Source organism: Drosophila santomea, chromosome X, assembly GCF_016746245.2.
Source record: "Drosophila santomea strain STO CAGO 1482 chromosome X, Prin_Dsan_1.1, whole genome shotgun sequence".
In the NCBI taxonomy this organism is placed as follows: Eukaryota; Metazoa; Arthropoda; class Insecta; order Diptera; family Drosophilidae; genus Drosophila; species Drosophila santomea.
The window spans coordinates 1284655-1304543 of NC_053021.2; the positions used below are offsets into that span (position 1 = coordinate 1284655).

The 19889-nt window shown below is 57.0% G+C and overlaps 10 protein-coding genes across 14 annotated transcripts; 4 read left to right on the plus strand and 6 right to left on the minus strand.

The window, feature by feature from the left end:
* Positions 1-492: 492 nt before the first annotated feature.
* LOC120455913 lies at positions 493-2827 on the minus strand. Its single transcript, XM_039642423.2, has 3 exons — positions 1604-2827; positions 1335-1534; positions 493-1280 (listed from the first exon to the last, which is right to left on the minus strand). Exons 1-3 carry the CDS (start codon positions 2705-2707, stop codon positions 965-967), a joined length of 1620 nt encoding a protein of 539 aa, XP_039498357.1. The 5' UTR covers positions 2708-2827; the 3' UTR covers positions 493-964.
* LOC120455912 (leucine-rich PPR motif-containing protein, mitochondrial) lies at positions 2757-6393 on the minus strand. 2 transcript variants are annotated; one of them, XM_039642422.1, is made up of 3 exons: positions 3988-6393; positions 2975-3927; positions 2757-2898 (listed from the first exon to the last, which is right to left on the minus strand). In XM_039642422.1, exons 1-2 carry the CDS (start codon positions 6284-6286, stop codon positions 3002-3004), a joined length of 3225 nt encoding a protein of 1074 aa, XP_039498356.1. In that variant the 5' UTR covers positions 6287-6393; the 3' UTR covers positions 2757-2898; positions 2975-3001. The 2 variants fall into 2 exon arrangements, with proteins under 2 accessions (XP_039498356.1, XP_039498355.1); XM_039642421.1 differs by lacking the exon at positions 2757-2898 and having other exon boundaries at positions 2913-3927.
* A 188-nt stretch (positions 6394-6581) lies between these two features.
* On the minus strand, positions 6582-7598 carry LOC120457353 (chromodomain Y-like protein 2). The gene has a single exon (XM_039644868.2). The coding sequence runs from the start codon at positions 7388-7390 to the stop codon at positions 6608-6610; it is 783 nt and encodes a 260-aa protein (XP_039500802.1). The 5' UTR covers positions 7391-7598; the 3' UTR covers positions 6582-6607.
* A 131-nt stretch (positions 7599-7729) lies between these two features.
* LOC120457346 (large subunit GTPase 1 homolog) lies at positions 7730-9994 on the minus strand. Its single transcript, XM_039644858.2, has 4 exons — positions 9783-9994; positions 8412-9708; positions 8139-8344; positions 7730-8078 (listed from the first exon to the last, which is right to left on the minus strand). Exons 1-4 carry the CDS (start codon positions 9882-9884, stop codon positions 7860-7862), a joined length of 1824 nt encoding a protein of 607 aa, XP_039500792.1. The 5' UTR covers positions 9885-9994; the 3' UTR covers positions 7730-7859.
* Positions 9995-10135: 141 nt separating this feature from the next.
* LOC120457347 (GDP-fucose protein O-fucosyltransferase 2) lies at positions 10136-12108 on the minus strand. Its single transcript, XM_039644859.2, has one exon. The coding sequence runs from the start codon at positions 11789-11791 to the stop codon at positions 10319-10321; it is 1473 nt and encodes a 490-aa protein (XP_039500793.1). The 5' UTR covers positions 11792-12108; the 3' UTR covers positions 10136-10318.
* A 722-nt stretch (positions 12109-12830) lies between these two features.
* On the plus strand, positions 12831-14747 carry LOC120457358 (PXMP2/4 family protein 4). 3 transcript variants are annotated; one of them, XM_039644880.2, is made up of 5 exons: positions 12831-12989; positions 13858-14019; positions 14104-14237; positions 14303-14434; positions 14500-14747. In XM_039644880.2, the coding sequence occupies exons 2-5, from the start codon at positions 13866-13868 to the stop codon at positions 14668-14670; spliced, it is 591 nt and encodes a 196-aa protein (XP_039500814.1). In that variant the 5' UTR covers positions 12831-12989; positions 13858-13865; the 3' UTR covers positions 14671-14747. The 3 variants fall into 3 exon arrangements, with proteins under 3 accessions (XP_039500814.1, XP_039500812.1, XP_039500813.1); XM_039644878.2 differs by having other exon boundaries at positions 12833-13065; XM_039644879.2 differs by having other exon boundaries at positions 12833-13061.
* Positions 13086-16641, plus strand: LOC120457357 (protein sym1). 2 transcript variants are annotated; one of them, XM_039644876.2, is made up of 4 exons: positions 13090-13667; positions 15852-16000; positions 16061-16143; positions 16201-16641. In XM_039644876.2, the coding sequence occupies exons 2-4, from the start codon at positions 15865-15867 to the stop codon at positions 16540-16542; spliced, it is 561 nt and encodes a 186-aa protein (XP_039500810.1). In that variant the 5' UTR covers positions 13090-13667; positions 15852-15864; the 3' UTR covers positions 16543-16641. The 2 variants fall into 2 exon arrangements, with proteins under 2 accessions (XP_039500809.1, XP_039500810.1); XM_039644875.1 differs by having other exon boundaries at positions 13086-13667; positions 16061-16641.
* Positions 14734-15860, minus strand: LOC120457351 (trypsin-1). Its single transcript, XM_039644866.1, has 2 exons — positions 15208-15860; positions 14734-15146 (listed from the first exon to the last, which is right to left on the minus strand). Exons 1-2 carry the CDS (start codon positions 15682-15684, stop codon positions 14778-14780), a joined length of 846 nt encoding a protein of 281 aa, XP_039500800.1. The 5' UTR covers positions 15685-15860; the 3' UTR covers positions 14734-14777.
* A 194-nt stretch (positions 16642-16835) lies between the features above and the next one.
* On the plus strand, positions 16836-18370 carry LOC120457354. Its single transcript, XM_039644870.2, has 4 exons — positions 16836-17058; positions 17149-17357; positions 17417-17612; positions 17667-18370. Exons 1-4 carry the CDS (start codon positions 16980-16982, stop codon positions 17951-17953), a joined length of 771 nt encoding a protein of 256 aa, XP_039500804.1. The 5' UTR covers positions 16836-16979; the 3' UTR covers positions 17954-18370.
* A 69-nt stretch (positions 18371-18439) lies between these two features.
* LOC120457350 (trypsin alpha-3) lies at positions 18440-19763 on the plus strand. The gene is made up of 3 exons (XM_039644865.1): positions 18440-18881; positions 18938-19229; positions 19303-19763. Exons 1-3 carry the CDS (start codon positions 18625-18627, stop codon positions 19651-19653), a joined length of 900 nt encoding a protein of 299 aa, XP_039500799.1. The 5' UTR covers positions 18440-18624; the 3' UTR covers positions 19654-19763.
* The last annotated feature ends 126 nt before the right edge of the window (positions 19764-19889 follow it).

Sequence of the window (19889 nt, forward strand, 5' to 3'; positions counted from 1 at the left end):
ATTCAGCCAATAGGAATCCAGTTGGTGGAAGCGAACCGTTAGTTCGGCTTAGGAGCAAGCAAAAACAGCTGTTCTTCTTTCATGATGGCTGCCCTACGAGTCTTTCCAGTCGCCATTCGACCAATTTTACTTGATATTTCCTACTACCCTACTGATATTTCCGTTCGCCTGGTGTTCAGCAGTGAGAAAACAGCCAAGTTTTCGGCCAAGTTTTGGTCGGCAGCTCGAAAATCTCGCCGTAAAGTCCTAAATTTTTTTGATTGCACCAGGCGAACAGAATCCGCAGCAAGTGACAGCTGACAGAGCGAAGTAAGCGAAAACAGCTGTTGCAAATTCATGATGGCCGCCCTATGCTAATTCCCCTACCTCTTTCCACCAATAGGAAGCCATATTGATCGAGCGAAACCGTTAGTTGGGATAGCTGCACACCAGTGATGAGCGAACACGTTGATTTTTTGTACGTGTCACGAATTAAGCACGAAAGGCACGACGTTGCAGCCAGTTCACATGTAGTTTATTAGATCGTGCCGAAACAACGTGGTCACGCCGCCATCTCTGGGCAACCACAGATCAAACCAATCAGCTGATCCTTTTCCACCTGCTTAACGCTTCTGGGCGCCTGTTCGCGCGCATCGAAAAGCATACATATGCACGTTTGCTCAGCCTGGGCGATAGTTTGGTTAGGGTGTTGCCACGGATGCAGTCGGAGTGAGCTGGCGCCAGCAGCGATAGACTGCATCCCCTGGAGACACCACCCTGATCTTGGCGGGAAGGAGCTATTGGTTTGGATGGGCTTGTTGAAAGAGGAGTGGACATAGCAACTGGCAGTGGACGGGATAGACAGAAGGACGACTGCCCCAAAGGAGCATTCTCGCACGTAGAATTTGAGCCACCCAGCCGAAGCCGAAGGACGGGACAACCGAAAGGAGCAGGCAGAGGCAGAAGATCGGGACGCGAACCGTGTCTAGTGGAAGTGTGGCGGCGAGCAGCAGCGGAAGTCGCTGCGGTACACCTCTTGGGCGGGCCGGAACGTGCGCCAGTAGTTGGGCGCGCAGCAGATGATCCTGGCCAGGTACTCCTTGAAGGTGTCGTAGGTGGGGTAGACAAACCGTTCGCAGTGGCGCTTGTGGTGGTGGCGGCACTCGGTATCCGCGATCCAGTCGCGTGCCAGGCGCTGCTCCTCCTGCCGCTGTTGTTGTGGCTGGCCAGCGGTGGCTCCGGCAGCGCCGGCGGCTGTTGCACCACTGGAGCGGGGCTTGGACTTGAGGGTGACGGCGTCCCTGGGGGAAACAGGTGGTGTAAAGGATGAGCAAACCCCCAAGAATGGAACCTACTCCAGGCCTTCGGCAATCAAGCGCTGCACGCCGGGGCTGCGGATGACGCGGGCAAAGTGGCGGCACCGGTTGGACCTGTCCAGGGTGCACAGGTACCAAGTGGGCATCAGGGTGAAGCGCACCTCGGCCAGGATGCGCTCGGCGCAGTCGCCGCGCTCAAGCCAGTTGTGCTCCAGCCAGAGCACCACGGAAAGGAATATCTGGCGGGGGTGATCGTTTGGAGGATTAGGAGGCGATTGGTGACCAGTGACCAGTGACCACGATCTCACCTCGATCTCCGAGTTGACGCTGAGGTAGCAGTTGCGCAAGATGTGCGTGAGCTCGTGCTCGGTGAAGTCCAGGAAGAATGTGGAGCTGACAATGCAGAGGAAGACGCGCGAGATGCGGGTGAGCATGAGTTCGCACAGGATGCGGGCCTGCGGGTGGCGACGCGCCTCCAGGTAGGCCTTGAAGGCGGTGTCCTCGTTGAAGAACTCCATCTTCTCCAGCGACGCCCACAGCTGGCGCAGCAGCTGCGGTATCTGCAGCACCTCCTCCGCCACGACGCGGGCGAACTGCTCCCGTTCCGCACCCGCATCCGTGTCCGCGTCCGCGTCCTGGCCGAGCTGGTCCAGCTGCGGCAACTGCTCCATAAAGTGGCGCGCCGCATAGATCTTGGCGTAGTTCTGGAGCACGCTCTTGAAGCAACGGTACCGCTCGTTCCCGGTGGATATGCCGGCCTCCAGCAGCGTCTGCTCCCGGAGCACGTGCATCAGCTGTTCGGAGACGCGCTCGGTGGCCGAGTGCGGCTGTAGGGACGAGTTGGGACGGCTATCCCGGATGCCGAGCAGCTCCAGCACGATCTGGTTGGCCTCGCCATCGCCCTCTGCGCCGTCGCCGAGGCGCGAGAGTAGCTTGGCGATCTGCTGGCGCCCGGCCAGCGCCTTTAGCTTGGCAGGATCCCCCTCCGTGGGCAGGTCTTCGGCGGCATGGGTGGACGTCGAGGGAGTGGGACCGGCGTCAGTGTCGGACTGCTCGTTGTCGCCCTGGGCGCCGCTCTCGAGCGCCTCTGGCTCCGGTTCCTGCTTCGGCTCTTGGCGCTGCTCTTTTTCCTTCTGCTGATCCTGTTGAGCCTGCGGATCGGGCGACTGGGGTTCTGCCTGCACTTGCGGGTGCGGGTGCTGGTGCGGATCCTGGTGCGGGTGCGGGTGCGTCTGCGCTTGGGGCAGCGACGAGACGGTGGCCACCGACAGGAAGATCTCTATCGGGCCCTGCTCATGGCTCTGGGTGCGCATCTGGGCCTTCTGCTCGTCGGAGACTGGCCGTCGGGACAGCCGCTTCATGCTTGGATGGAGGAGGGGCCGGGGGAAAGGTGAGGGGAAGGGTTGCAACATGCACGGATTGAACGCTAATAAAATGAGTACTGAAATTTAGATTGGGAGTGGCTCTCGGAGCAGCTGCTAGGAGACTAGTGTGTGCTGCGTGTTTAAAACTTTGTGATTATCCAATCCCAGATGCTCTGATGACAATCGCCCTTCGACGCAAGGCCTACTCCAGTCGGAACCTGCATGTGGGCCCAGGAGTCCTAGGAAACCCAGAAGCCACCAAGATCCAAGATCCTTCAGCGTTTGCCGCATTCATTTATGTGTGTACGTACATACCAAGTGTCTAACTAAGGAGAGGATAGGCTATCTAACGTGGGCGCGCAGGGCGACTGCGCTGGGAACCTCAACCTGGTTCACCTGCAGCAGCTGAACAAGGTTGCGCAGGAACTCGTGCGACACCTTCAGCTCGTCGTCGGCCTCCAGGCGCTCGAAGAGATCCAACGCCGCCTCGTAGTCGTTGCTCCTGCAGAATTGGGCCAACAGCAGGTCGTAGATCTTCTGCTCATCGATGGTTCGCTGCACGCCCCTCACTCCGCGCGCCAGGCGCAGCAGCGTCCGCACGGCGCCCTCCTGCCCCAAGTGCTCGCAGTTCTTCACGAGGAGCTCGTGGTTGATGCGGAACTCTGGGTTGATGATCAGCCGGCGCAGCTGCGTCTCCTTTCCGGATTCGGCCAGGGCGAGCAGCAGGGCGCTGTTCATGTTGGCCGCCCCGTGGACGCGACTCACCGTCGCGGTAACCGCCGCCAGGTGCTGCTGCGCAGACTCGGCGGAGACGCCGGGAAAGCGGGCCATCTCCTGCTCATCCCCGTTGCCCAGCCGCACCAGCAGCGACAGGAGCTCGAACTGCAGAGGCGTGTGCTTGTGGGTGTTGGCCAGTCGCTGGAACTCGGCCACCGCAGCGTCCAGGTCGCCCTTGAGGAGCCACTCGCGCACCACTGGACCCAGCAGGGCATTGTGCGACTGACAGTAGCCCAGACCGCGGAGGAAGTCCAGCCACTCGCGGGTCTGGTTAAGTGGCTTGGAACTCTCTCCATCTGCACGTGGAGCGGCGGCGGCCCGCTGGCCAACGTTGGTCAGCAGTTGCCACACGTTCTTCATCACATAGTCGCCGCCAACGACCTTGTGCTGCTCCGCGCGTCGCTGGAGCAGCTGCTTGGCGGCCTCCAGCTGCTGGCCCTGGACCAGGAGGGCGGCGTAGTCGATCACCTTGTGCTCGTCAATCTGAAAGGCTGAAGAGGAGACGGCATGCGGATTAATGCAGTGCACACAAAGAAGCCAATTGTAGTTACCTGGGTAGGTGCTGCTCAGTCGCTCCAAGCTCTCCTCGGCGCGCGGCAAGTCGCGCAGCTTGATGTGCAGGTCCAGGATGGAGGCCATCATGCCTGCGCTCGTCTGCACCTTCAGAGCCTGGCACTTGGCCAGCAGCTGTTGGGCGCGCTCCAAGCGCCCGCTGCGCACCGAGAGCTGCAGCAAGCGACGCAGCACGCCTCGTGGGTTCAGCTGCTTGGACTCCAGCTCGACCAGGTGGCACTCGAGCTCGTCTATGCTCATGTCGCGCGGGTGCTTGATGAATCCCCCGTGCAGAGAGGCCGTGTCTGCTGGCAGCGCGAACTGTGGGTTCTTCATCTTCTGCAGCGTTTTGGCCACCTCCTGAACTAGGTCAGCGTCATCGGTGGCGTGCCGGACCACAGAGAGCAGAGCTTCGGAGGCAGCTGGTGAGATTGGTAGCTCTAGGCGTCTAAGTTCATGCAGGAATCGTCGCAAGGCGGCGGGATCCTGGCGCAGGCGCGTCTGAGGTCCAGTCATTTGCAGCAGCAAGGAGCCCACGAAATCGTCCGCCCGTTGGAGCGCCTTCTGCTGCAGCGCCTGGATCACCTTTGCAAATACCTCGAAGCGCTTGGTGGCGCGGGCGTTGACCGCCAGGGAAGCGAGTGGCTGGAGCAGCGTGGACAGGTCCAAGCGCGTGGGATAGCGCTCCAGCAAGTCCAGCACCTCAGTCATCTGATGCTGCTGCAGCAAGTGGCTCACGACGGGACACAAGGTGTGGGAGGGCTTCACTCCCGCCGCCTCCAGTGCCTTCACGGCCTCCAGGGGCTGCGTCAGGGTTTGGCGCAGGTGGGGCAGCAGATAGTGGCGCAATGTTTCCTCGTCGCACTCCACGCGCAGGCGCTGCATCTCGGCCAGCAGGCGCAGCATGCCGCTTTCGCCCTCCCGCCGGTAGTGGTGCAGGATCAGGGGCCAGAAGTAGTGCGGACGCAGCTGCTCGCCGGCTGCAGACAGCACCTCCAGGCAGTGGAGCGCGGATGACGGCAGACGGCGAAGCGCCAGCTCAGCCACCAAATGCAGGGCGCGGACGTTCTGGTTCCGCTGCACCAGTTGGCCGGCGAACTGGAGCGTTTGGTCCAAGGGGACATGGGCGCGGAAGAACTCCTGCAGCAGCAGTGCACCGTACTCGTCCACGTTCTGATTCTGGTTCTGGAGCTCGAATTTGGGAGCGGGCAACGCGCCCACGAGCTGGATGACGACTTCGGTGCGTCCCTGGTGCACCAGCTGAATGCACAGGCTTCTGATGGCGGGCGGCAGGTCGAGGCCGGTCAGGAATTCGCGGGGCAGTTCCTTGACCAGCAGTTGGATCAGCTCCGTGTCGACATCCTTGCTGGCGAGCAGTCCGCGCAGCATCTGGAGCAGCTGAGGAGCGGTGAATCCCTGCTCCGCCTGCAGCAGCTCCTTGGCCTGTGCCACCTGGCCGTTTTCCACCAGAGCCTCGAACCAAAGGGCCTGCGTGCTGCTGCCCAGCTGTATTCCTGCAGCCCGCATGCTGGCCAGGACGGACTCCGCTCCGGGCAGATCGCCGCTGCGGGCGTGGCCCAGGAGCAGGGCGTGAAAGTTGTGCTCCGTGAGGGCGAAACTGCGCTCGCGCATCTCCGATAGAATCTCGGTGGCCATGCGCATGTTTCCAGCGGCACCGGCCACGTCCAACAGAGCGCCGTACAAGCTGGAATCGGCTGCTCCATGGTAGACGGCGATCTCCGCCAGCAAGGAGCGATAGTCGTGCAGCGGCAAGCGGTTCTGCCGCAGCACCTGCAGCTTGGTGTGGTAGTGGGCCAGCGTGGGCTGGCCCACTTTGATGAGCTGAGCCCAGAGGCTCTGGAAGAGCTGCAGCCGCGCCTGGCTGCTCTGGGCAGGAAGCAGTTCGGGCACACAGGAACCCAGGAGGAAGTGCATCTCTTCGATGCCGACTCCCGGGGGCGACGTCGCCTGCTGCAGGAGCTCCAGCAGCCGCTGGCAGTGCTCGAAGTTGATCAGATCGTGCTGCCGGTAGTACGTCTCCAGCTGCGACCAGACATCGGCAACGCTGGCCTTCGGTTTCTCGGCGGAGGCAGGGCGACGGCTTCTACGCTCTGCCGCACTGAGGACGCCACCCGTGCCCAGGGAGCGCAGCTGCAGCGGCTGGAGCGGCAGGAGCGGCGTCGCTGGCTTCGTTGCATAACTGAATGGCAGGCTGGCGAAGGAGGTGCTGCGTCCTGGTAGCTGGCCCAGGCGCTGCCTGCACAGCCACACACTCTGCAGCAGTCGTGCTCGCTGCATTTTGGCCCACTTAATTTAGTTTTCCGCAAAATTACGCGATTTTACTTCTGTAGTTTCGCGGCGAGCAACCAAAAAACAAAAAAACACGCGCCGGTAATCAGCTGTGCCTTCCAGTTGAAAGGTATCGAAAACAGTGCTGCCCATCTGTGCAGGAGTACCCCCTACCTGTTTCCGCTACTTTGAACTGCTTCGTTTCCGTTGCGGATTTTGAATTTCACATTTAAGTTTTTTTTTACCAAGTTGCTAGTTCCTGTTGCTCCAATGAAAAGAATGTGCACACGTATGCTAACGCTATTTATTTACTTAATCGATGCAACGGCTCTACAGCGAGGATCTGGCCAGGCGGCGTCGCTGCGCAGCCAGCGGAGTGCCCTCCTCGCGCAGCTCGCTCAGCAGGGATTCCTGCCAGGGGCGCAGCAGCAGGCGCTTTGTGGCCAACAGGGAGGCGGAGGGCAGGAGCAGGTACTGGTCCACGCGGTGCCAGAACTCCTGCGGCTGCCTCACCACACCGGCCACGAGGCCACACTGGAGGGCAGTGCTGGAGCTGGCTTGATCGCCCAAGCGAAGCAGCCAGTGGATGTGGGGCACAGTCCAGCGAGGGCCCACCTTGGTGCAGGGATCCAGGTGCGAGAAAGCGGGCACAAAGGCAGATGACTCCGTTGCGTAGACCAGATCGCACAGGCTGCACACGCTCAGGCCCAGGCCGACGCACTGGTTCTCCACGAAAGCCACTAGCAGTTTGCTGTGCACAAGCAGCTTCTTGGCCAGCGAGCGCATCACAAAGTTGGCCGCCTTCTCGTGGATGTACTGCTCCTCGGGATCCCCATGGCCCACAGCTTCCTCCCGGGCAGCCGTTCGCCTGCTCCGCTGCTCCAGGCCCTGTTTCAGAGCCAGCGGCTCCGTCGCACCGCCACTGGCCGCGGAGAACTCACCCGAGAGCACCACCAGCCTAACGGCGGCGTCTGCATTCGCCAGGTCCAGGACGCACATCAGCTCGTAGAGGGTGCGTCGTTGCCAGCTCCGCTGGAAGCGTATGTGGAGCAGCCCGGAACGCTGCTCAACGACCAGCTCCCTGAAGTGCTTCCAGCTCGCGTTTGTGGCCATCGCTGCGGACTGCGCGATAGAGACTGCGGCCAATGGTGGAAGTGATGGGTGTGATGGAAGACAAGAGGCGTAGGCATCTGCGCTTATCACGCGGTCAAAGTGCAGGCTTCTTGGCTCCGCTCAACTGCGCTCCTCCGCATCTCGCAGTTACCTTCCACTCACGCATCTGTCGTGCTCAATTGGGGCCGCCTTTTCAGCCGTTTGCTTTTATTGGTGTGTATGCTAAGTATGTGCCATCTTTGTGTTCATCTCTGCTTTCAGGCTGGGCCATCACATGGCTTATCTATGTTTTGCTCCATCCAAGATTGCTCCATGATTGCGCAATTTAAGTCTGTTAGCTCGGGATTGTGGGCCATCAAACTCTTTAAGTTGAGGGGACTTTAATATGTACGTAGGTCTAGTGCTAATAATATACAAGTGCCTCTGAGACACACCCTTCGGAATTAAATAAATTACTAATGGGCTGCAATCAGTGCTCGTCCAGGTGCGAGAACTTTTTGCGCAGCTTCTCGCGTCGCTCCTTCTTCACGTGACGCCAAGGCTTGGCCGCCGGATCATTGCCGGCTACGAGAGAGCCGTCGTTGGCCAGACGCACGTTGGGGAAGTTGGTGCGTCCTTTAACGTGGGCGTGGGTGGGCTTGTCGGAGAAGAACTGGTTGTCTAGCTCCTTGGACGTGCTTTTGTTGATCTGCGGAGAAGGCGATTAGTTAGCGAAGGAATCAGGTGTAGTGCAAAGGGGAAATCTTACCCGCATGGCTCGCTGCTGCTGACCGGGCAACTGCGACTCCTCGATGACCTTGCGCTGGCGTTCGGGGAAGGTGTGATACTCGGTCTGGGGCACCGAAGGCGGACTCATGGCGTAGAGCAGTCTGCCATTGACGTAGTCTTTCAGCACATACCTGGCGGAACGCGCCTGGTCCGGCTGCCCGTTGGAGGTCATAAAACCGCGATTGTCTGGAAAAGAGCGAGAAAGAGTGCGTTGTGAAATACTGAAATGCGTACACCAAGCACTAGCACTTACATCCATAGGCCAGCAGCAGCTCCTCGGAATGCGGGGGCCTCTCCAGGTCCTCGCCTTCCAGCGGCTTGGCTATCACAATGCCGTATTTGTCTTCAAGGACGTGGCGCGGAATGCGCTCGCACAGCAAGTTGACGGCGGGAACGTGATCGCGCATTTGGTCAATGGGCAGGATGCCGTTGAGCAACATGTCAGCCTTGGTCAACACAAAGCTCGGCATCACCAGGCCGGGACAGTCGCAGAGCAATATGTCCTTGTCCAGGAAAAGCGTCTGGAAGCGTTTGGTTTTACCCGGCGTGGCCGAAACGGACACCTTCTTCACCGTCATCAGCGAGTTGGTGGTGCTACTTTTGCCCACGTTCGGGTAGCCGACCATTCCGACGGTCACATGCTGCTCTGTGTGCCGCGGACCGGTGTAGATGTGTCGCAGGAACTCAATGAGCTCCAGGCGGGACAGCAGTCGCGGACTGTTCTTGTCCCCGGGCAGTCGTGGCAGCTGATCGTTCCGATTCTCGGGATTCACCTTTAATTTCTGCTCGATAACGTTCAGAGTGTCCTCCACGCTGTCCAACGATTGTTGAATCTCCTCAGCTGCCTGGCGCAACTGTTGCACCTCGGGAAAGGATTCTTCACGTGCCGCCTCCGCCTCCCGCTTTAACTCCTCCTCCACCAGCGTCGCCGAGTAGAAGGCTGTGCGAATGCCCTCGCTGTCGAAATACGCCGCCCAGTGGCGACGCTGTTCCTCAGTGAGCAGGTCCGACTTGTTCACCAGGATCATGTTCATCTTGGTGGGTTCTACCTCCTTCACGTACCGCTCAAGGTCGATGCTGCGGAATAGGAGCGGATTGCGAGCGTCTACGATCTGGACAACGACGTCAGAGCGCTCAACCACGCGCCAAAGCTGGCGCCAGAACTCCAGGTTCTTCTCGTACGGAGTCATCAGGATCTCCTCGTCCTCCTGCAACAGCGCCAGGTCGCGGCGCCAGTCGAGGAACGCCTCGTTTTCGGCGCGCTCCAGCTCCTCGGCGCTCGTTTCCTTGCTCCACTTGGGCCGCCTCGGGATTTTGAGCTGGTCACGGTGCTCGTCATGCTTCTGGTGCATGCGCTGCTCCTGTGTCTTGCTCAGCAGTCCAACGCGCTGTTTGGGGTTCACGAACGTAATGTTCAGCTTCTCGGCCTGAAACTCGGTGCCGGCCAGCTCGGCAGTGCGCAGGAAGGCCTGGAACGACGACTCCTCGGTCACAGAGGACAGGTTGAGGCGGCCCCAGTCGTAACCATCCTGCAGCTCGGTGGTGTGCAGCTGGTGAAGATCGCAATCGTGTTTGCAGGGTAAGAACAAATACATACGTATGTATATTTTACAACTACTCTTACCATAGTGTCGTTGTCCACCTTGCGGCGCGGAGTGTGTCCAAAACGATCCTTGATCAACTGGCGGCCCAGGTTGGGCGTGGCGCCCTTGTTCTTCTTGCCCATGGCGCAGTTACTGTATTCGCAAATCGACGGACGAAATAATTATTTATATTGACCAAAACACGTGCAATGTTTGCCTCAAATGCTATCGAGGCCTATCGTGCAATCGAGAGAGATTCGATTCCTGTCGCTAATCGATTGTCACAGATCGAGATATTCGGTATTTCTTAGCTTTTTTCGGAATGTGGCAACGGTGAGCGAGCGGCAAAATTTAAACGTTCAAGTATTAAACGTAGAAGTATTAGACTTTAATGTAGTTTTTCTGCTAGCACAGACTATTGGCTTTAGATTTATTATTTGGTACACAATCGCAGGTGGTTCGGAATCTCGCTTTGAACTTAAAACTAGGATTCGAGTTGTCCGTCAATTCACATACGGCACGGCAAGTGGACGTCACAGAAGGCGCAACCTCCCGAAGTCCGCAAGCTCCGAGGTAATCAGTACGGATCGGAGTCCTCCTCGCTATCGCTGTCGCCATCCGCCCACACAATGGGCCACACGGCGTTGCGGGAGCAGCTTCCGCCCAGGGCCTTGCAGAACGTGTTAAAGGTGCTGGCCTGGTTGAAGCCGAGGATTTCGCGCTCCTCGTAGATGCGGTAGGTAAAGGTGCTCTCGTAGGTGCCCACAAAGTAGCGGGCATAGGCGCAGACCAGTTGATCCACCACCGCCACGCCCCCATCCTTCAGCTCCCTCCGTTGGGCGTTCGACTCCGGCGCGAAGTGAACGAGACGGAAGCGGTAGAAGAGCTCCTTCAGCTCCATCAGTTCGTAGGGCGTGGCGTCAGTGGCCAGGAACACGGTGGTCATGTTGAACGCACGCAGCAGCTGCTTGATCTGCTGGGCAGCCGCTTTCAGGGTGGGAGTGGTGGCCTCCCGCGCGCGCACAAAGTCGCCCCGTCTTAGGTGTGCGCACAGATAATCGCCGCCCTTGGCGTTGCGCTTCGGCCGCTCCAGCTCCCACAAGGCGGGCCGCTGGACTCCGACCGAAGCGTCTGTGGTGGCCAGGGCATGCAGCCGGAAGTCGGCGGCCACCTGATCGAGCCGCCGAGCGAAACGCATGGAACGGCGGGCTTGCCAAAAGTGCTCGTCGCCCCAGTGGTCGTGGAGCACGGTCTCGGCGCTGAGCAAGGCGTACGTGCGCATGTCGTCGGCGTCCTCCGGTCCCGCCGTGTCCTCGGCGATCGCCTCGCGAAGCAGCTTCTCCAGCAATCTGGCGCTGCCCTGAAAACGAACACAGTGGAAGCGCCCCACGCGCAGCTCCGCCTGCTGCAGCAGTGGTCCTCCCGACAGGGATCCCTCGCTGCACGGCTTGTCAGTGACGCGCTCGAACTTGTCCCGAAAGATGCCCTGTTCCAGCATGACCTCGTAGTGCTGCAGCCGGAAAGCGTGCGCCACATGGACCAGGGGTGCGCCAGGATTGCCGAATATGCGCTGCTCGGCCAGGAACTCGTCGTAGTCCAGAACGGGCGCGTATCGGCGCAGACTGGCCAAGTCAAAGAAGTGGCTCCAGGGCAGTCCAGCCTGCTGCAGGCCCTGCGAGTGCCAGTGGTAGAGGCGAGGCCACGGGGGCAGCACAAGGCGCACCTGGCGGAAACGCCTCCTTCTCTGCAGCCGGCGCACGAACACCGCCACGCGAATGTAGACGTCTCGGCGCAGGTTGAAGCCCTCGGAGATGTTCACGTCGTAGAGGATATACACGGCGCCCCTCAGGCCGAGCACCTCGGGCGGGCAAGTCTCTGGCAGTGGCAGGATCTCCGGCAGGACCCTTTTGGCGCAGGTGGCGCTGCTTCCCCGGGAATCGCCATTCGCTGGCCTTGCAGTCCCGTTCCGGAAGTTGGCGTCCGCGCCCGTCAGCAGGTGGAGGAGCAGGAGCAGCGCCGGGAGCCCAAGCCTGGGCCAGCTCCCTCGCATTTTTGGTTTCGAGTGGAGTGGCTGTGGCGGCGGTCAGGAAAACACCCTAACGCATTTGGTATTTTTCCATTAAATAGTCCAGAAAACGAACATAGGACTTTGATTTCCAACGACGGACTTTCCACTCTTCCCTTTGTTGTTGTTCCGAGAAAACCTGACTTTCTGGCAAGACATTTTGACCATAACTTGACTAAAACACTTCACACAGCGATAAAAATTACTGTTTTGTGCAGCTTATGATCCCAATTAACGAACACAATCACTTTTTTGCCGATTTTGAAAAATTAATTTGTTGGCAAAATTTTGCATTTTTTATAAGGGGTAACATCATCATTTTTTGCGAAAATTGGACAAAATTTTACATTTCAAGCCTTGAATGCCATCCGACGGGGAATTTTATTACGAATTTAACGAGGTATGACAAACTATATTTAGACCAATATTTTAGATGCTATGAACAAAAAAGTGATTATTTTTCGTAAATAAAAGGAATTTGAAAAAACGACGTTCATTATGGAGGTTTTGCATCATAACTTGGTCAAAAAACGTCACACAGCCATAAAAATTACTGTTTTGTGCAGCTTATGATCCCAATTAACGAACCCAATGACTTTTTTTTGCCGATTTTGACAAATTAATTTTTTGGAAAAATTTTCCTTTTTTTATAAGGGGTAACATCATCATTTTTTGCGAAAAATTGACAAAATTTAACATTTCAAGCCTTCAATGCCATCCGATGGCAAATTTTACTGCGATTTCAACGAGGTACGGCACTCTATGATTGGATTATTATTTGCGATGCTGTAAACAAAAAACTGAATTTTTGGGCAGCACATCAGGATAAGATGAATCGGTATCGTTTCTTATCAAAAACTGCAATTGTTTTCGCATTTTTGAGTTCTTACAAGCTGGTTCCGGGCTGGAATTGAAATCGATTCGTATTGGCACTATGATTCTAACGATTTACATATGCTACTTGCTATTGGAAAAAGCCCTGGTGAGATAGCCACTGTAAAAAGCTGCGCGAAAGCTTCGCTAGCTAATCTCGAACAGCTGACTGTGCAAAACATTTCGTATTCGCGTGTTTTGGACCGTCGGATTGCCTCAGTCAGATACGAGATACGGAAGCCCAGCGAACGGAGGAGGGCGCGAGATGCGGACGCCGTGCGTGACCACAGTACAAACTAGATTACATTAGGTTAGACTAGCTACGTCCTAGCTAATCCCAGGCCCCTTTCCCGCATCTGGACCCCCTAAACGCTCCACAAAAGCAAGTAACTAACTACTCACCACTCACCACTTACTGGGCAGCAACAACAGAAACGAAGATAGAGGAAGGGGGCGACGGGCGGCTGATCATCTCTGTCACGCTCTCGTTTACGAGCGACGTTACGTGTTTGCGTAGTGACTGGTGCGAGAGAGCCAAACGTGCCGTTATTCTTCATTCATCAATGGCGAGCCTACCCCTCCCCCGCCCCCGCTGCTGTTACATAAAGTCCTTGCGAAAACACTTCCTCTCGCGTTGCGTGAGAGAAAATCCAGGGGCGGAACACTGCGATGCTTCGTAGTTCACATTTCTTGAATGAATTTCACCATTCGGGAGTGCATCCCCCCATATGCTGATATGCACTTAGTCTCGTGCCGCTCGCTCGGCTGAGGGTCAAGATCGGCGCGAAGACATGCTCGCGAAGCCTAATATTTTTGCATCCCGACTGCCATGTTCGAATTTAGAATTCACAAACTGCACACTGCACTCATCGTGCAGTTTCAGTGCGGCATTCGGCGCAGGCGAACAGCACATAACGATATCGAGACCGCATAGCCACAGGCTACAGGCCACACACCACAGAGCACTGAACACCGAGCACTGAGCACAGCAAGTACCCTCCATACTAAGTACCATGGCCAGCTCCTGTCCCCGCCACGCGCAGCCAGTGACCTTCGAATTGCTAGCGACGCCTCCTCCCCCTCGTCCTCGTCGTCGTTGCTGTTGTTGTTTTGGTTTAGGTTGAGCAATAGTCTAAGACCCGCGCGTTATCCTTCTCCATGTCTCTCTCTCTGGCCAGCATAAGTGATGGTGCCTCCGGCCGTAAAGCTATTGCAGTCCTCGCTGGCCCAGTGGCGACGAGGGAGCAAGCTGCATCCCATGGCCAAGGGCGCGCTCACGTACGCGGTCATGTGGCCCACGGGCAGCCTGATCCAGCAAGCGATGGAGGGACGCAAGCTGCGTAAGTAATTATTCCGCACCAATCGCATCCATAATCATCTCCTGCCCTTCATGCGTAACCTCTTACTTCCCCGACGATCCGCAGGCGAGTACGACTGGGCCAGGGCGCTCCGTTTCAGCTTGTTTGGAGCTCTGTACGTGGCGCCCAGTCTGTACGGCTGGGTGCGGCTCACCAGCGCCATGTGGCCGCATACCAATCTGCGCTCGGGCATCATTAAGGTAAGGGCTCAGACTCAATCCGGCACCTCAGCCGCAGCGGACCAAGCTCAACCGCCTCTTTGCAGGCCATCACGGAGCAGCTTTCCTACGGACCCTTCGCTTGCGTAAGCTTCTTCATGGGAATGAGCTTGCTGGAGCTGAAGACCTTTAGTCAGGCCGTGGAAGAGACGAAGGAGAAGGCGCTGCCCACGTACAAGGTAACGCCTATCCCACTGCTTGCTGCTTCCCTATGCTCACAGTCAACTCATTACTAACCCTCCAGGTCGGCGTATGCATCTGGCCCATCCTGCAGACCATAAACTTCTCGCTGGTGCCGGAGCACAACCGTGTGGTGTTCGTAAGCATTTGCAGCCTGATGTGGACCATTTTCCTGGCGTACATGAAGACGCGCCACGAGGAGCAGTCGGATTCCGCGGGTCTGCCTTGTACATAGTTACCCGTGTCGTATTTGTTACCTTTTGTGCGTCCCTTAGGCCAATTGTTGAATTAGATAGCGTTAGCGTATGTAAATCGGTATTTTAATGGGGCTAGTTAAATCCGTTAGCTGTTTAGGTTAGGTGGCGATCGTCCCACAATCAGCTGGCCCACCCAAAGCGTAGTCGAGGGCGAGCAGCTATTCACCGTCTCCACAATCCAGTCCACGTAGGCCGACACCTCGGTGAAGACGCCCGGAAACGGAGGTCTAGCGCAGGGCTTGATGCTCCAAGAAACAATACCCACCTGAGTGTCGGAGCCATAAAGGAGCAGCGGTCCGCCGGAGTCGCCGCTGCACTGGCCCTTTCCACCTTCGGGCAATCCCGCACAGATCTGGCTATCGTGCAGCTGCGTCTGATGGCGCTCGCTGCACTCCGTATCGCTGAACACTTGCAGTTTGACCTTCTGTAGATGCTGCTGGACCACGCCGCCCGTCTACAATTGAAAGGATTAGTCGATTAGTCAAGGAGCCTGCAAGCGATGGCTTCTCTCTTACCGCATTCAATCCCCAGCCCGCGAGGACGGCACTGGCGTTTCCGGGCGTAACTTGCCGAGGCTCCGGTAGACGCACCGGCTGGACAACCTTGCTCAAAGCGACCGACTGCGCCAGCTGCAGCAAGGCGATGTCGTTGACGTACTTGTCCTCCGGCTTGTAGCCTGGATGGATGAAGATGGCGGCCACTCGTGCCACCTGGCTGGAGTTTCGCGCCAGCATCTGGCTGCCGTACTGCACGTCAATCTGCTCGGACGAGGAGCTGTGCACGCAGTGGGCGGCTGTCAGGACCCAGTACGGGTTGAGCAGCGTAGCGCCGCAGGAGTGACGGCCGCTCTTCGCGCGGCGCAGCGAGACTACAAAGGGAAACTCCCCCGGGCCAGCTGCAGTGCCGTTGACGATTTTTCCATCCTCCGCGGAGGCTCCAGCAAGAAGCCAGGTTGCCATGTAGAGCAGTGCGAGCCTTGCGAGCGCAGCCATGACGGCCTTCTATGTGCACGGTGCGCAGGTAGAGCAGGGCAATTTATGGGACATGGGGGCCCGCATTCGCAAGCGGTTTTTGTGTGGGTGGAGCTGGCCATGCAGCTACGGGCTTGAAATATTAGCCATGCTAATGAGATGCCAACCGCGCGATTGTGACTCCGCAGGGCCGAGATTGCGATGGCGGGCCCACTCTTGTGGCAAAACTTCAAGGTGCTCGTCACCCGGTACCCGATAATGCGCGGCATGATATCGTACAGCCTGATCTGGCCCACGGGCAGCCTCATCCAGCAAACAGTTGAGGGAAGGCGCTGGGGTGAGTCGGCAAACTTTCGAGCAGCTAGCTCTTCTGCTCATCTTCATTTTCATCCTACAGGCACCTACGACTGGTGGCGCGTGTTCCGGTTCAGCATGTACGGTGGCCTGTTCGTTGCCCCTACACTCTACGGATGGGTCAAGGTTAGTGACCGCTTACCGCTTGCATGCCCGTTTCGATCCAATCCCAATGCTCTGCAGATTTCCAGCGCCATGTGGCCGCAGACATCGTTGAGGACGGGTGTCATCAAGGCGGCGGTGGAGACGATCTCGTACACCCCCGGCGCGATGACCTGCTTCTACTTTATCATGAGCCTCCTGGAGTCCAAGACGGTGGAGGAGGCGGTCGCCGAGGTCGGCAAGAAGTTCCTGCCCACGTACAAGGTGGCTCTATCCGTGTGGCCACTGGTGGCCACCATCAATTTTACTCTGATCCCCGAGCGCAACCGTGTGCCTTTCATCAGCGCGTGCAGCCTGTGCTGGACCTGCTTCCTGGCCTACATGAAGCACCTGGAGCACCACGAGGTGGACGGGGCCATTTGATGGCCATGGCCGTATTTCTTAAACAGCATTAATTGAAGTAGTAGATAGTAAACGAATTGAAATAAATTAAAATCTAAGAACGGTATTTCGCACAAAGTACTGGTCACACTGGGTTTACCTAGAGTTGTAAATATATCGATTGTGCATGAGTTTGCCTAACAATTACAGAGCAATAAGTAAATAATGATAATAAACTCTCTCTATTTCCGAACAGCATCGAGGTATAAATAATAAAATATTTAATAAGTTTAATTATAGGGCATCGCGGTATATCGACGAAGCCCCACCACAGTTCCTATCGACAATCTCCCATCGCTAGCCCCACCTAGTTGTTGCTGCTTTTTTTGGGTGTGTGCGTTGTATTTGTTTACTGACAATCCCCAAAAAAGATACTCCTCCGCTCCAACTGCGATCCCGTCGAGAACCAGGACAGCAGCATGCGCGAACTCAACAAGCAGCAGTCGCAGGACACCACGGACTCGGGAGTCGAAAAGGGCGACTACCCGCGAGCCACCAGTAAGTGACGCACTCGAGCATGCGGGCCGCTCTACAATTGCATCCAATATGGACTTTCAATGCCCAATTCCCCTTCAATTTCGTTTCCAGATGGCGTAGTCTTCGGCGCCATAGTCACATTCGCCAGCTTCTTCGTGCTGATGATGTCCTTCTGCTCACCGTACTGGATCGAGTCCTACGAGGAGACGCTGGCCAGCTTCAAGAACATGGGCCTGTGGCAGTACTGCTTCAAGGACTTCGTGTACCCCAAGTACGCGTTCCGCAAGCAGTTCAACGGCTGCCACAACATTTTCTCACACGTGAGTGCATCTAAGTGGCCGGTTCGTTTTCTTATCCTTATTTTTCCGCACCCACACAGGAATACTACGTTATCCGTGAGTATCTGCTGCCCGGTTGGCTCATGGCGGTGCAGGGCTTCGTGACGATGTCTTTCATCATCGTCTTCCTTGTGCTGGCTCTGCTCTCGCTTACCATCATCCGACTGCCGCTTAAGGCCGTTCTGCAGTACGAGTGGCTGCTCGTCCGCCTCTCCTACTTGGGCACCGCCATCTCCTGTACGTATCTGCCACCTGCTTAATAAGTATCAGCCTAACAGCGATCTCCCACAGCGCTGTTCATGTTTCTGGCCGTGTGCATCTTCGGGGGCTGCGCCTACCGTCGCGACTGGATGATGTACCCCAAGTTCAATGTGCTGGGCTGGTCCTACGCCCTGGCCGTTGTCACCTTCATGCTGCTTGGTCTAGCCGCTCTGATCCTCCAGCGCGAGGCTCGACAAGCTTACGACGCCCGCGGCGAGCAGAAGAACCTGGTCATGCAAATGGAGATGCAGGAGCCGGGCTACCAACCGCCGCGTCACCACCACAGCCAGTCGCGCAGCCTGCAGGGCTACATATAACAGCTGCCCAAGTGGCTTCAATACATTCCGCTCCGATTGGATCTTAGCTTAAGTTTTCTGACGCAATCTCGTGCCTCGTATCTGCGCAATCGACGCCGTCCAAGTGCCTTTAACGTTCGACATCCTTCCCAGACTCTAAATATTGATCATATACATCTATATACACGCCGACTCAGCGAACTCGGCTCCCTATATGTAATTGTATTTAATAGCACGTACAGCTAAACGTAAGATCAGTGCGACCAAAAAGATCCACTAACTTTTTACATATCTACCATTATACTTTCTATCTAGGCTCAAAAGTGTTTACAGCTTCAATTATTATACTAAATTCCACCTAGAAAATATGCCTTTTATAAGCAAACTGGTGTAGAGACATATCAACATTGAATTAAATGTATTATTTGAACTTGCGAAGCCAAATGTGCAGATCAGATTGATCATTGGTGTTGATTCGTATTGGTTTCCATTCATGACCACCACCACCACTAACTACATGTTCCTGGTGATGAGGTGCGGATGTGATCTACGCCTAATATGTTTATGTTTGCCTTATCGAACTGATAGCGCCTCCGCTGATTGCCAATTGTTAATTTCGGCTGCTGGCTCCCACACTCGAGACCTAGATTCAGTGAGTTTCGTGCGCTCTGTTTCTTCTCACCTCATCTGCGATGACTCTGCGTTGCCTGCTCGGCTGCAGCTACCTTCTGTTCTGGCTCCTCCTCTCCTGCGCGGCGGAGGAGCTCAGGCTACAGGAGAACCAGCAGCCGCGCATCATCAATGGAAGCGTGGCCAGGGCGGACGAGACGCGCCACCTGGTCTCCATCCGCCTCCTGCGGCACGACAACAACTTCGGAAGCGGCCACATCTGCGGCGGTGCGCTAATCGCGCCCAGAAAGGTCCTGACCGCAGCCCACTGCCTGTACAAGTGAGTAATGATCCCATGGGGTGCCCGCTCCCTTCTGATCGGACTCATGCCAGCAGCAATCAGAGAAAGCGCTTTCGGCGGGCCAGTGAGTTCGTCGTGGTGCTGGGCACGCTGAACCGCTTTGAGCAACGCAACGGCACCATCGTGTCCCAGGTGAGCTCCATGGCCTACATGCACACCTTCAGCCCGGACAGCATGCGCGACGACGTCGGGATCCTCTTCCTGCGCACCGGGCTGCCGATGTCTTCGGCCGGCGTCCACCTGACTGTGGCCCCCATCCAGCTGGCGGGGCAGGTCACGCCCCCCGGGAAGCTGTGCCAGGTGGCCGGCTGGGGTCGCACCGAGCAGGTGAGTCGGATTCGTGGAGCCGTAGACAAGCCACTGAGCATACAGCTTCTCCCTTCTTCCCTTTCCTGTCCAGAGTTCCCTTTCCAACATCCTGCTGACGGCCAACGTGAGCACCATTCGGCACCAGACCTGCCGCATGATCTACAGGTCCGGCCTGCTGCCCGGGATGATGTGCGCTGGACGGTTGCAGGGCGGCACCGACTCCTGCCAAGGCGACTCCGGCGGTCCGCTGGTGCACGAGGGCCGTCTGGTGGGTGTGGTCTCCTGGGGCTACGGATGCGCGGAGCCGGGACTGCCGGGTGTCTACGTGGACGTGGAGTACTACCGCCAGTGGATAGAGGGCCGCAGCGCGGCTCCCTACTCCAGGGTGGCTCCCGGACTGCTCCTGCCCCTGCTGATGTGGTGCTCGGTGTCCTGGCTATGAGTCCCCATCTCGGGATCCCTCGTAGTGCTTTAGTCTATGTAGTAACTATATAACTATATTCTAAACTTAATGTTCCCAATACACGTACTCGTAAGTACAATGTAGCGATAGCTGGAAATCTGATTGCTACCGTATGCAAACCTATCTTTCGAATCGCTGTTGTACTTCGGATGCCACCCCCAGGTGTCGGTTATCTACAGGTACCTCCAAATCTGGGCACTTTCGCAAGAGTCGGA